This window comes from Lithobates pipiens, unplaced genomic scaffold (genome assembly GCF_037356315.1).
Source record: "Lithobates pipiens isolate NorthernLeopardFrog02 unplaced genomic scaffold, aLitPip1_a1.2 Scaffold_23, whole genome shotgun sequence".
Lineage (NCBI taxonomy): Eukaryota > Metazoa > Chordata > Amphibia > Anura > Ranidae > Lithobates > Lithobates pipiens.
This window is the reverse complement of record NW_027507785.1, coordinates 89,579,757-89,595,300: the sequence shown is the minus strand read 5'-3', so window position 1 is coordinate 89,595,300 and position 15,544 is coordinate 89,579,757. Positions and strand designations below refer to the sequence as shown.

General features: G+C 40.8%; 1 protein-coding gene and 1 pseudogene across 2 annotated transcripts in view; both read right to left on the bottom strand.

The window, feature by feature from the left end:
* Window positions 1–15,544, bottom strand: part of DNAH12 (dynein axonemal heavy chain 12) — a 186,091-nt gene that overhangs the window by 69,392 nt on the left and 101,155 nt on the right. For both annotated transcript variants that reach the window (XM_077452022.1, XM_077452023.1), the window contains exons 41-46: window positions 12,370–12,669; window positions 8,475–8,653; window positions 7,224–7,416; window positions 6,101–6,262; window positions 3,509–3,703; window positions 2,430–2,563 (exon numbers count right to left, since the gene is read on the bottom strand). In XM_077452022.1, coding sequence (XP_077308148.1) covers window positions 2,430–2,563; window positions 3,509–3,703; window positions 6,101–6,262; window positions 7,224–7,416; window positions 8,475–8,653; window positions 12,370–12,669 — 1,163 coding nt within the window. The remainder of the gene's footprint in view (window positions 1–2,429; window positions 2,564–3,508; window positions 3,704–6,100; window positions 6,263–7,223; window positions 7,417–8,474; window positions 8,654–12,369; window positions 12,670–15,544) is intronic.
* On the bottom strand, window positions 10,397–12,042 carry LOC143926773 (ubiquitin carboxyl-terminal hydrolase isozyme L1 pseudogene; annotated as a pseudogene).

Sequence of the window (15,544 nt, the reverse complement as noted above, 5' to 3'; positions counted from 1 at the left end):
ACCCCATTGAAGAATTACTAAGCTGCAATATGAGCAGCACAGTGGTGTAGTGGTTAGCACTCTCACCTAGCAGTAAAAAGGGTCACTGGTTCAAATCCCAACCATGACACTACCTGCCTGGAGTTTGCATGTTTTCCCTGTGCCTGCGTGGGTTTCCTCTGGGTACTCCAGTTTCCCCCCCACACCCCAAAGACATGCAGGTAGGTTAACTGGCCTCTGTCCAAAATTAGCCCTAGTATATGAATGGGGACCTTGGATTGTGGGCTCCTTGAGGGTAGGGATCAATGTGAGTGTGTGATGTACAGGGATAGGGACAATTGTAGACACTCACTCAGGTTGAACTGGATGGACTGGTGTCTTTATTTAACCTTACTAACTATGTAACTATGATAAATGCTTGCTTTTGGGTTTAATTTGCAAAGAGGATTTCCAGTTTATAATCAAATAGCACTCACATGGAGTGGTAGTAGCATTTGGTTTTTACAGTGAAATTAACCATATCTCTGTATATATATATATATATATATATATATGAAATGTAATATGGCCATAGAAGATGATTACGTCACAGTGAATGAGCTTCACCAGCAAGATATTTTGTAGGTGAAGACTGGTAACAGATTAGTGGTCAATTTTTGTTTGGGGGGATTGTTGCTAACACATAATGCTCATACATCTCAGGAAAGGGCCCAGTTTGACATGTTCGCCCTGGGCTCTAGATGAATTTGTCCCGACACTGCTTCCAATTTCCAAAATAAATCTTGTAGGTCCACCTCCATACTTCAGGTCCTCTCCTTCCCATCCTGTTCTGGCCACTAGCATCTTCTGTTTTGAGTAAAATGTGGCAGGCAAAGGGTGGCAGATTACAATGCTGAATACCTGAGAAGGCAGCAGGAGGCAGAACAACTGTCACTTTAATGTATTTGACTCATCATGAGCCCCTCCCTCCTACTACTGGGCAGTGCTATTGCATAAGGCTGATTTTTATTGGCTTCTAGAACTACTGACTGTGTGCATACAGAATTAAAATATTATTCTGGACACCTACATTATGTCTGTAATGCACACTCAGGGACAGCAGTAAAAAAAAAAATTTACAAACAATCTGTGAATTTCTGGACAGTTGGAAACCCTGACTGAGAGAGTTTACACGGTGTGTCATTGTTGACCTTCTATGAATACTAGTTGCCTGGGTATCTCTGGCAGCAATACACTCACCTAGAATAAGTATGCAGATTAGAATGTCATTGTGAAGTAGGAATTCCTTATCTGCCACTTGTTCCACTCTTTACTTGATCAGCGTTACAACCAGGCAACTTCTTCAGATGAAAATATTGCCAATTTAAGTTTTTACATCCTCTCAAAAAGGTTTTAAGCAACAAAATGAAGGATCAATATAATTCAATGTATTTACAGTGAACATTTTTCCACAATGAAACAACGATGAATCAAGGTGAGCCGGACAGGAGGTGACGTCATCCCGCTGTTATGAATCATGGGTAGAGGTATACCTGTATGTGAAGCAAGGCTTGCACTGCAGACCAGCAGTAGCAGTTGAGCTGATGCTGTACGAGATTAAGTGCTTTATTCCGGGAGCAAGGTTGTCCACAGGCTGAGAGAGGAGGATTTCGGAAGGAGAGAGAGCTAGCGGTTCAGGGCCTCCCTTAAATAGGAAAGAAGCTGTATGGCCAGTAGCGGCCGATCCATAAGGGGCGCAGGGGCGTCGTCCCCCTAGCTTGTATGTGGGGCGCTGGACTCTTTTTTTAAGCACATGTTAGAGCTTGAGGCTCTAATTCGCTTGAAAAGGGTTTGGGCTCTGCGCCCCGAACCCACCCACTTGCAACACTAGCGAATCAATATTCGCTATCGGTTTTCAGCTTCTTTCCCTGGCCAATCAGGAGAGGAGGTGGATCTAAAGAAGCCCGGGTTGGCCAGGAGGAGAAGATGGGGCAGCTGCGGCAGTGGAGGGGTGAGAGTGGACCTTAAGGGGTTTGTTTACCCCCCCAAAAGTTTAGCACCAGTCGCCACTGTGTATGACCCATATTGTGATATAAGGTCATGGGGATCCGGGGAGTGGTTTGTAGTAAAGGTGGTGGCAGATGGGTGATTTGTCTTCACAGGAGAATCTAAGTGAATCTGGAGTACAAGTAGAAGCACAGAGCACTACATAATTTGATGGACACTTAATGACTATTAACAAATGCAGAATATATTGAAAGTATATATTGAGTTACTTTTATTATATTTCATTTGTGGCTTCATTTTATTAGAATAAAAAGATTAGGGAAGCTTGATTTTTTTACCTAGTGCAGTTACATTTGTGTTATATAATTTTTCCACTTTAGGTTTCAAAACAATATCAGTTTTTCTGATCCAGGTCTTTGTGCTCCATAAGGATTATACAAAATATTCAAAAGGTAAATAATTACTTGTCTGATAGCCCTATGGCTGATGTGTGGAAGTATTTGCAGATTGGAACCACTTCCTGGCGCTCAGTATCGGTCATTTCCAATGTCTCCAAGAACTTCACAGCCACTCTTTCAAGGGCATCCTCTGGCCATGGCTAGAATACAAGAGACTGAGTCAAAAATGTTGAATGGATCACTCACTCAAATTAAAAAAGTCTGCCACAAGCAGTTGTATGGATCATGAATGGACAAGGTTTAAGCATGGTCACCTGGGTTGGGGGAAATTACCCACGACTCCAACAGACAATCAGGATTGGGGGTAAGGACAGGGAGTACAAGTTTTAGTAGCAGAGAAAGCGAACTATTAAAAGAACCTGATTGGGCACATTGTCAGATTTAGCAATGACCTTGTGTTAAAGTATTTACTGTTTGTGGGCTCATTTTTGGGCATGAAAATGCATAAAACTTCAAATCTCCAATACTCCTGTGTGGCTTCCACTTTGCATGTAACTGCAGGAAGATCTGAGTAATAAAAACAAATTAAACCTGGTTTCCTATGTTACCTACACACCTGAAACTTATTTTCAGCCAATAGATAGTGCTTTCCATGTAACAAGTATAGAATCTGCAGTACTAAGAAAATACCATGTACTGGAGATCATGGGGCTGTCAGAATTTACACAACACCATTCCTTCATCTCATATCCAAATAACTAATTATTGGGGATTTTGGGTATGCCAGGAGAGCTCATTTACATAATGAGGATTTTCAGGAAGCTGATCATATACAAAAAATATACTAAATATATACAGTATTCACCAAGTGGCCATGCTTATGCATTTAATGTTTTTGGGGCTAAATCTAGAGTTCTTCTTTAAACTTCTCAAACTGGGTCTTAGGACTTCTGTGCAAGTAAGTAATATGTGTATTGGGTTCAAGTATGCTAAACAGACAGACAAAAAGGACATACAAACATAGATAGAAAAAGGATAGATAGATGGATAGATAGATTTCTATGACATACTTATAAAGCATATTATACAAATCTTTTCCCTATGACATTATCACATGTGCATAACAGTACGATCTCAGTACACACCTGGAACCAGTCAATAGTGCAGCAGTTGATAAGAGAGGGGAATTGCCGCAGACGATTGCGAAATGCATCTCCAATGGGGCTGAAGGCAACTACAATGTGGAGGTTTTCCTTGCAACGGTTCACAAAGAAAGCAAACAAAGCCAGAGGGCTGAGCTCAACATTTTTATTCCCAGCTTGGGCCGTTGGGCGAACTCCCTGTTAGAAAACATGAATCAAAACAGCAATATGAATAAAATGCATACAATGAGTATATATACACAACCAAAATCATGTTTCATCAAAGCCATAATTAATATCAGGATCAAACAAAAGGCTTTGGGAAGTGGGGTTTCACATTCATACATTGAATTAGATGTGGCCCTTTGCTAGCCTTTATGCGGCCCTTGGGAAACAACTCCTTCCACTAATAGGAGGCACTATTCCTCTCACTGACACCAAGAATGAAGCATTATATCTTCTACGATACCAATGATGGAATACTATTCCTCCTACTAATAGGGGGAATACTCCTCCCATTGACCACCAACCCTGAAGCCATATTTATTCTCACTGATGCTGGGCCAGTGACATTTTCTGCCCCTGCTGGCGACAATCTGGCCCTCCTAAAGTCTGAAGGACAATAAAGTGGCCCTTTGTTTGAAAAGTTTGGAGACCCCTGCTATAGGCCATTTACATACCTCATGAAGCCTGACTGGAAAACTTCCAGGACGCCTAGCTGTTCACCTTCACCACCACAGGAGCAAGGTCTTTATTCAAACCCCCCACATGCACTCTCTCCCTGATGCTCTGAAGTGTAGGTGAACAGTAACAGCTAGGTTACTCCTAGCCATGTCCTAAGAGCTTTCCAGCCAGGCTTCATGATGTATGTAAATTGTCTACACCTAGGGCAAAAGCATTATTCAACTCTGGTCAAAGCTGCAGTTTGTCTTTATCCACAGGCACCCCTTATCTGTAGGGGCAGTTTTTTTCTGGTGGAGGTGAACTAACCTTTTAATTATGCCCACTGAAATGAATGGCAAAAAACAAATGTTTGTACCATGAAAAAAAAAAAACATTCTGAATGACTTCCACTGACTTTACAAAAAAAGTGTGTAAAAAATATGCATAAGCACCAGTGCCTTGCACCAAGCCCATTTTAACCTGGTCATCCTACCCCAGTTGACTAAAAGAAGGGATATCATACACAAAAGACAATGCATCAGGTGAGGTAGAAGCTAAAAGGGACATTCTGTCCACATTGTGTCACCCTAATGCGGCATACACATGGTCGGACTTTCCGACAGGAAATGTTCGATGTGAGCTTGTTGTCGGAAAGTCCGACCATATGTATGCTTGCTGTTGGAATTTCCACACACAAATGTTTGAGAGCAGGTTCTCAAAGTTTCCACCAACAAAACTTGTTGTCGGAAAGTCCGATCGTGTGTATACAAGTCTGTCGCACAAAAGTTCACACATGCTCTGAATCCAGCAGAAGGAGCCGCACTGGCTATTGAACTTCCTTTTTCTCGGCTCGTCATACATTTGTGTGACTGTATGCAAGACAAGTTTGAGTCAACATCCTTCGGAAAAAAATCCACCGTTTTGTTGTCGGAATATCCGATCGTGTGTATGCGGCATTACTATAAATGATCAACAGAAGGGTAGAGCAACCTGTAACCCTATTCTGTTAGCAGTTTGGCCATAGATGTCACCCAGAGTGGTTAAAATATAAGTACAAGAATACTAATCCACTAATAAAAGATCCACAGCTGTAAAGCAATGAGGATCCAACTACATTGCCTTGGGTTGGCAGGGAAATAGGTTCCAGACTGCCACCCTGCCAGCCATTGCAATGTAACTGGGTCCTCATTGCTGAACAGCTGTAGTGTTGCCTTAGCTGTTTTGGTGATTTTCAGATGCTAATTAACTGGTTTACCTGGTTCATAAAGACTAGTTAAACAGGAAGTGATGTTGGCAGGAAATGAGGGAGACAAGAAAGGAGATAACACAAGACTGAGGCCTGGAAGAAGACTTGGGAAGAAGGAAGGGGCTCTATAACACAGGGAAGGTCTGTGCCAGAAGACGTCACAAGACTGGAGAATGTCATTTGGGGATGACACTAAATCTACACTACAAGAGCATCCAGTTTCTTGCAATTGCTTGAGTAGAGCCTGGAAGCCTGTTTGTTATGGAAATCATGAACTATAACCCAAACTAAGGAACTTTTTACTGTATCCCTATCACATTGTCAGTGCTCATATGCTAGGAAAGATAGATAATGTACACATTTGTGTTGTATGAAATTTTTGTAATACTCTGTATGTTTTGTATAGTTTTCCTACAATTGTAAGTAGTTTGCATGTAAAGAATTTTTGTTTAGTAAAAGCAAATTATTATACTACAGGGGTTTCTGCTTCTTTGCTTTACTGCAAAGTAACCTAAACGATACAAGCAAAACAGATGTGTTCGTTGTTGTGTGCCACCTCTGGCAGTCCTGCCACTCTAGGCCATGGCTAAGGTTTGTTATTGCATATTCATAAGTGTGAAAGGCACTGTCTACCACAATCATAATGGACCCCACAATCCACTCTTCTTCATCTTGGCTCTACTCACCTCCATAATTTCTTGCTTTTCATCTGCAGCAAAAAGGTTAGGAACCTCCCCAGTGTTGAGCAGACTGTCCACATCTTCCAGAAAGGCCTCTGTTTTAATTTGTGTATCTGTAATTAGAAATATAGTCTTCTGTCCTTTCACTCCTACATTTCTCAGGAGACCCTGTAATGAGGGAACAAATGGGAGTCAAGAAAGCAGTTGCCATTTAATATAGATTTTATTTTGAGGTTCACAAATTTCAGCAATCCCTTTTATATACTGTCTCCTACTCCTGAACAAAAGGCTCCCTTTTTAGTATCCTACTAATTTTAGGACAACCAATGCAAATGATGTCTATAACAAAAGATTTGCAAAGGTTTTTGAAAACAATTATCATCGCTAAAGATTTTTATCGCATATGGGTTCATTGGGGGTCAGTGCTTAAAATAATAAATATAAGAAAGAACTCCAATCTAAACAAAAACATTTAAAATGTCTACTGGCAGTCCAAATATAAGCAATAATAACTCGATCCCAATGTTTCTGAAGCTGGGAGGACTATTAGTATTCATATTAACTAAGACTCGTAAATCCTGCAGGTCCCCCTACCATGGGTTTCAAACACAAAAGCCTTGTGAGTAATTGTCATCAACCTGAAGAATTTTGGTAAAGGTAAAAATATAAATAAAAGCATATACTTTTGGGTAGGACGGGTTGGTGACTGGGGAGGGAGCCGTTAGTTTGACTGTGACAAACTCCTAAAATATTTTTATGTTTATGCCCACTGTATTTTAAGATCATAGACAGATATTCTTTGTTCTTTCCTGAACCTACAATTGCAGCACAGTAAATGACACATGAAGTACAAGAAGGCCATCTATGGCAGCGGGGCTTTTTTTTTCCACGTTTGCAAATCAACCATGGAGACTCTATAAATATTTTTTTTCCTTTTATTGGTTTATTCGTTTTTTTACTGCTTTGAGGTTATTGTGGTATTCCTTCATATGTAATAGCCTTGAGTTTGCACAGCTTTTAAATCCAATCTACCACTGTCAGTGGGTTAATATAAACAATACCATTATTGTTATATCACACTGCAAAATTTACAGAGCAAAGTTAGGAATAATTATGGCAATGTATGTACCTTCAGATCTTCCCTCCATTCATTCATGCCATAGCTTTTGGAGATCTCTGGCTGGAAAATGCTCATTTTTGCCATAGACGTGGCCAAACGTGTCAGCGATTGCCGTCCACTGCCTCCAACTCCCACCAGCAAGGCATTGCCACCTGGCTGCTTCAATATCCGGCAAATACGTGATAAATGTTCCAGTACATATCTGTTATAGAAATATATATATGACAATATACTGTATATATACTATATGAGGAAGGAAATCAGTTTAAACAAATGCCCATGTAAACAAGACTTAAAGGCTCCCTTACTAATAAAATAACAATCACCCAATCTGTTTTCAGTCATAGCAGGTGACCATCTCATGTCTATGGATACACAGTGACACCACCAGCAAACTGTTCTCAGGAGGAAATAAAGATTTGTCATATTAGAACATATTGATTGTCCAATAGGTAGGGCAATCTGTGTGATTCTCAATACCTCTCTCTATGTGCCTAAAACAACCACTTGACCGAACTGAAGAATTCTTGTTATGTGGATATTTAAAGATGATTAGATAGTGGAGACACAGAGAACCATGCTCTGATGTCTATGACTGATCTGATCAAGACATGACCTGATAAATACAAGTAATGTGTGCATATTGCCCATAGAGATTTTGTGACACACTGGCTTAACTGTGTTATTAAGGATAATTCAGTCTCTGCATGCACCACAAACATCTTTAGGCCAAAGCTGTTTTTTAGGGTGTATAATGCCCTTATAAGCCTTCTGGTGTATGTGGCCAGCCTTATCCAGCTATTTCCAACATACCAGCAGTTATCCAAGGCTTTTTCAATCTCTTGATACCTTACAACATTAACATGAAGATACCAAAACCAAGGTTTATGTTTTGCTCCTACGTTCTCAAGTGCGCTCACAGTATTTAGAATTACAGATGGCCTTCTACTCTTTCTGTTGGAGTTTAAAAGCATTTTATATTTTGGGAAATGCAACAGGAGGAGTGAGAAAACCATGACCGGTGAAGGGATTGCAACGTAGGTAAAAACATGAAACCACTGCAAGGAAATCTCATCACTAGAGTACCCAAGAATCTCAGCCCACCAAACTCCACCTATAATAGAGATATCACTTTTGGATGGGCTGTTTAAACTATTTTGTTTTGATGGCATAAGGTAATGAAAATCAAGTAAAATAATTTAATATCAAAACACATGGATGAAATGTAAGAATAATAAGAGATTAGATGAGAAGGCACACCTGAATATAACCAGGTTCATACGGGTCTTGTGAGTCTGGTTGTATTCGTCCAGACATTTCTCCACTACATCATTAAACTGCTGCACACTTGGTATCTCCGAATACAGGCGTTCATCTCCTTCCAGGTCAGGGTTCATGTAGTCACCAAACAGAAGATTCCTAATTTCTTCCTCGGAGGTCTGCAATATTAGAATCATCAGTTTTCATATTTACAATACTATCTACAATGAAATAACTCTATACATCAGGGACCCAGAGTTAATTTATTATAATTACCCCCAGCTCTTCATCCCATTCCTGTTATCCGTTGTTAGGAAAAATGCCATGTTAAAAGCAAAGTGACTGGTAGCCCCTAAAGCCCAAAAAGTACATATTTTATTATAGTTCACAGACCAAGGGCTTGCAACGGTAGCACAGAGGTCAGCTTTACATCCTCTGCAGTCTTCGGGCAAGCTGAAACGGGTAATGGTAGCTAGTCATGAGAGGATTACCTTAGGTGACCCAAAATATCATCTGTCTAAGATTTTCCACCCAAATTGGAGTGCCATTGGTCTTGATTAGCTCTTCTTTATGATTTTCCAGGAGGCCACTCACAGTCCACAGAAAGGACTGGAAAGTCTACAAGAATGGAATCTAGTCTCCACATTAGCAAGGACTGTATACTGTAATAATCAGCCTAGTGCCTTCGCCATCTGCTAGTTGTTACTGAGCACTGTTGCCTCTGTGAATGACACAGAATCCTTTTTTGAGAAGGATTTTGTTGAGATGCAGACCCTGAAGCTGGCATTATAACTTTACTGCAACCAGGATCTAGAAAAGCCTTTCTCAATCAGGCTTCTGCAGAACCCTAGGGTTTTTCCAGCAGTTACTAGAGGTTCCTTGAGGATTGAGCAATTTCTTCCTCCCAGATAAATTACCATCAAAACCAATGATCTTTTTAAACTATCTGTAAGGGGTCATTCTTCACACTGTGAAAACTTTTTGTAGTGTTCTCATTGGTTGGTGGAAGGGCACATTCATTGGTGGTCAGTGCCACCTTATATTGGTGGGCAGTGAGAAGAATATTTCTTATATTTGTGGCTTGCTTTGACTTGGTTTTGACCACAAATATAAGAAATATTCTTCTCACTGCCCACCAATATAAGGCGTCACTGACCACCAATGTTTGTGCCTTTCCACCAACCAATGAGAACACTACAGTTTTCACAGTCAGCACTTTTCTGCCAATATTATTATTATTTGTTACATTTAATTATTATTGCTGAAAATTGTTTTGAAATATGGACCAGTCTTGTATGTAAAATATGGCAAGTACGCCGCATTGGTTTTTGACCACAAATATAAGAAATATTCTTCTCACTGTCCACCAATATAAGGTGGCACCGACTACCAATGTATGTGCCTTTCCACCAACCAATGAGAACACTACAGTTTTCACAGTCTGCACTTTTCTGCCATTATTATTATTAGTTACATTTAATTATTATTTCTGAAAATAGTTTTGAAATATGGACCAGTCCTATATGTCAAACATGCCAAGTACGCCACATTTGTTTTTCTTTTAATTATGCTTATATTGAGAGGCACAATGAACAGTTCCTGGAAATATCCAGTTAGCTGTAGAAATAATAATTATTAGCAGGGGTTCCCTAAGACCTGTAACTTATTCCAAGGGTGCGTTTATGTTAAAAGGGTTGAGAAAGGCGGAACTGGAACTATAGTATTTACTAAGAACAGAGACAGCATTGCCTACTGAGAAAAGCTAACAATGTTTTTCTTTAATTTCGAGATTCTCATGACATATTTACAGAAAATGCTTCTTTTTTTTTTTTTAAGTTTCAAGATATTTTATTCAGAACTACTGAACAGAAGTGCAAAACACGTAATATGAAGACAGGAACATTTTTGTTGTAGGTAGGTGAACAGTTGAAAAAGCACTTAAGATTTGTTGGAATGGCAAGCAGGTAAAATATTAGCTGTAAAGCTTAAGTGTCAGATAAACAAGGGTGCATTGTTAACAGAACCATGAGAAGCCTGACATTTAAAAGATTATGCATCCTTGACAAGAGCCACAGCTGAAAACGCACTTCATCTATTGCCTGCTCAGTGTACTGCTTGCAAACTTTAACTGCATTCTCCAGGAAGGATTCAAATAGTGGACCATGGTCAATAGGTCTATCAAGGTGCCCATTAACCTCCCTGGTGGTATTATTATTTCAGATTTTAGGTGCTGAAAGTGGTACAATTATTTTGCATGGAAATTTGGCGTTTTATATTGTAGTCCTGTAATTCTTAGGAATAACTCACTTAAATCTGTCTAGCAGACATCCCGGGTATGATAAAGTTTAAAAAATTAAATCATAAATTATAATATAATAAATAACTATGAATAATTATACCAAATAATAATATAACAATAATAAAAATGATCCAATAATGTAATCAAATCAAAAACACTATAATTTGCTCAGTTGCAGAACTGTCACTGTCATTATTTTTCAGTATTTGATGATGGATCTCCCCACAAATCACTATCCCTCAATTCTGCGAGTGATTCCAATTTATTATCGCTGTTTTCTAGCTGGTCTAAAATCATTTTTGATGTAAAGGGACAGTTTTGGTTGCTATGGACAATCTCCAGTTTCCAGGCATAAAGAACAGTTTTTATAATATAAAACTACATGCAGGGCACTGGGCAGACCACTAGGGACAAAGGGATGTGAAATAATTACATACGGCAATGTAATCTGTAAGATTACATTATACTGTATGCAATGTGTGTGTTTCACTTTTTGAATTTAGCGCCGTTCTCCGTCCCCGTGCGTCGCAACGCTCAAAGAGAACAGAGCTCGGCTCCATGATAGATCGAGTGGAGCTCGGCTCGCTCGTACAGCGGGGGGACATCGCTGGATCCAGGGGACAAGGTAAGTAAACTCTCCCTGGATTCAGCGATGCGGTCCAGAGTCTGGCTCGGGGTTACCGCTAATGGTGCAAAATTTCCACCCCGACCCAGACTCGGGAATACCGCCAGGGGGGTTAATCTCATTTAGATGCTTATTTGCAGGAGAAAGCACTATTACATTGCAGTGGTCACCTCCATCTGGCCTGACAAAGCCCTCAGCTACAGACTAGTAATCTGAACAAGGCCTCATTTTTCAATTTTTCTCCAACAGCTTTCCCCTTTCCACAGGTGAGGCAGCAGCAAACTTATCAATATAGCTCTTAAGTGAAGAATTGTCAGCAAAACTCAAAAAAGTCTTGTTGTTTGCTACAGTGTAGATCAAACCCACAGTCCACTAGAGTTTTCAAGTGTCTGCATCAAGTAATACACTTCAGAGTTCAGCTCGTTGCCCTTCTGTTTCTCTGCTTTTTTATTTTGGAACTCTTCAAGCTTTGGTGTTTATGGGAAGGTGAGCACTAGAGCACAAACTGGTTTGGAAAATGATTTTAGGTAGTTCGGTTCAAAATCCAACATGTCCAAATATTTACAGCTGAAAACACCAAACATCCCCAGCAGTTTGTTCAGCATCTCTGGGTTGATCTCGGTGGGTGGTAGAGCAATGCCTTTTCATTCTTTCTTTTCTTCTTGTCCTTTTGAAAATTGTGATCTGCTACCCTAATAATTATTACTGGCAGTGCGCTGAATGGCAAAAACAGCTCTAAAACCTAAGACAGTACCTTAATTATTTACTGAATAACAAATGTTTAATTAAATGCTGCTTCTGCCAGTATACTGTAAATAATTATGCTGCCCCTCTGATGACTATAGTTATAACCTCATTGTCAAGGTCCCTCAATAAACAGCTTAAAATCTCAACCTATAATCATTTGAAAGTACAAAATCTTCCAAACAAATAGGGCGAATACATGAAAAGAGAAGTTAAAAAAGACTTACAGGCTCATTTCCTTGTTTTAGATGTTCAAAGACAGTTTCAAAATTTTCCTTGAAATGCTCTTTAACTACATCTTTTATCAGATTGAATAGCCAGGACCGGTCCTTGTCATCCACTAGGCGGTCATAGAATACTCGTAGCACCTCATGGACAAACAATCGCACCATGACACGCTTGTTCTCTACAGCTTCTTTCTTGATAAGAAGGCACCCTTGAACCACCCGAGAGAAGTCCCGAAGATTAAAAGTGTAATGGGATTTGGCCGGGGTGGGCAGCAAGTTCTCCATGGCCTTTTTATACACCTAAGGTTGGCAAACACAGAAAAAAAAATATTAATTTTAGTAAATCAGTAAAAAATAAAAAACAGGTCCAGTTATATATCACAATAACATTTAACGTTCGGTGTAGTTGAATGTCACATGTGAATTTAAGTTACCAGCTAATTTTGACTGGGGAGAGGCTACTGGCTACAAAGCCCTCCAACCAATCAAACCAATGTATAGGATTATAGTACATCTACTATGCCTCCATATATTAAGGGCCTAAAATGTTTTGTAAGTGATCTGTAAATGAACACATCTTTATTATAAATGAATATCTGTTTTCAGTCATGTTAGGAGAGAGGCTATGAAGCAGTTAACTAGAATGCATTTTTGTTAATTAAGTCAGTTGAAAGATGTCTGTATTTTCCCCTTATAATAGTAAACTCAGTTCAGAGAAGATCCTGTATCCTCACCTAGATTTCATATCTGTTTTAGTAACAGATCTTAGATGTAAACCTCATTTATCAAAGTGCCTGAAAAAGTCACATTGTTCTCTAGCCATCAGGTTAGATTCCCTATTTTATTTCTCAGCTATCAATGTCTAATAACAACTAAAACTGGACTGCTCTACATGCACAGTATAAACTTTTATTACAGCTATTAAGCAATGAGACCAGTTGTGTTTAATGGACAATGGTTAGGGCAGGATAAGGAACATTGACCTGCGGGTGCAAATACAACCAACTGGCCTTTTTAGGGTAGGGGCCGGTTTCCTGTGGGCTAAAGAAAGTGCAGCACTCAAGTTGTGACCCAGTGCCACATCGATTGGTTGCCATGGTGAAAGGTGGGTGTTGTCCTAAAAAATATGGTGTGGCAGCACGCAGGTAAAATCACCTGGTTGTATTCAGGATGGGAAATATGTGTGTCCTAGATTCAGGCTTTATGCAGACTTTTACAATTAGAGGGGAAGAGTTAATGAGCCCAGCTGTAGTAAGTGGGCTCATTAAGACCTCTACAAAAAACCCCAGCATGCATAGGGAGATGCTCCATCCTGGAACCAGTTTTGTGTGTATAGACTGGGGAGTCTGAGATCTGTTCTGTGCGGTGAGTTAACGCCTGTGTGGCAAACCCCTACAATAGAGACAGGGACTGGGGCAGCACAAGGCTGCACCCAGTTGTTAGACAGGGAGTCTACGTGTGTAGTTAGAGGTCAAGCTGACCAGGATTTATTTTCTTGTTTTATTTTGTTTGGCTGTTATATGTATCACTGCATGTAGCCTAAATAAACCGGATCTTTTGTTTTTTGCACCTACACCGCTGTCTGCTGTGCCTGACTTTGTGTTGTGAACCCATCCAGGGGGTCACACACACCCGCTACCGAGCGAACCCCCTCACAGTTGGTGGAGAATGCGGGCAGTTTTTTTTTTTTTTTTTTTTGTTAAGGCCAGAATGGAGGAGATACTGAGACAGCTGGCTCTAGCAAATGCAAACCAGCAGCAAGCAAATGCAAATCAGCAGCAAACAAATGCAGCTTTACAAAAGAACCTTGCAGCTCAACAACAAGCCCAGCAGCGATCTGAAGCCCGCTTCATAGACCTGTTGCAGAAGCAAGAGCAGAATTTTCAACAGCAAATAGAGACATTGATACAGCAACGTCCGCAGACCAATGAAGCAAGTGGGTACAATAATACCGCAACCTTTGGTGTGAGCCATTTACTGACAAAAATGACTGGAGAGGATGATCCGGAGGTGTTTTTGACCACATTTGAAAGGACTGCTGAAAGGGAAAAGTGGCCTAAGGAGCAATGGGCTGGACTGGTGGCCCCTCTGTTAACTGGGGAATCGCAAAAAGCTTATTATGACCTAGAGCCTGACCAAGCAAAAGACTATGTGGTGCTAAAAGCAGAAATATTGGCACGGCTGGGTGTCACCCTGGCAGTCCGGGCTCAGCGTGTGCATAACTGGACTTTTCAGGTTGGAAAACCTCCCAGGTCTCAAATGTATGATCTCATTCACCTGAGCAGGAAGTGGCTGCAGCCAGAGACTTTGACCGCACCAAACATTGTGGAACGTGTGGTTATGGATCGTTTCCTGAGAGCTCTTCCTACTGCCATCCAAAAATGGGTAAGCCATGGAGACCCAGAAAATGCAGATAAACTTGTGGATCTGGTTGAGAGGTACTTGGCTACAGAGAACTTGACCACCTCTTCCAGGGACTCACGGACTTTCCCCCCTAAGACCAGATCATCCCCAGTGGCGGGTAAGATGACTCCAAGGGGTGAGGGTGGAGAGAGTGAGAGGGTGGGAGTTCTACCTAAGGTCTGGCGGGAGCAGCCCAGGAAGCCCAGGCTGCAAGAGGCAGGGAAAAAAATTATTTGCTACCGCTGCCGGCAAGAGGGACATATTGCAGCCAATTGCCCAGTTGTGGATGAGCCTATGCAATGTGACTTTATAAGGGAGAGACGTCAGTCGCTGTTTGCGACAGTTGCATGCACTGCCATTCGGGGACCTGAGAAACATTTATGTAAAATGTGTATTAATGGTAGACATGTTGATGTGTTGCTAGATTCAGGTAGCCTGGTAACATTGATAAAAGCTGAATTAGTTACTACAGAGGTCTCTGGGAAGAACAGGGTGGCTGTTATTTGTGTGCATGGGGACACCCGAGAGTATCCTGTAACTTCGGTGTTTTTTGAGACCCCCAAAGGAAACCTCTCTCATCAGGTGGGGTTAGTGTCTCAGTTACCACATGATGCTATTGTGGGAAGGGATTTTCCAAAATTCTGGGAACTCTGGGATTGTCCTGAGGCCCCCATTGGTGCCCCTATAAACCAGGAAGATGACCAGAATTCCTCTGGGAGTGGTGAGGACTCTCCTGAATTTCCCTTGTCGGTATTGGCGGGGGAAACTCGAG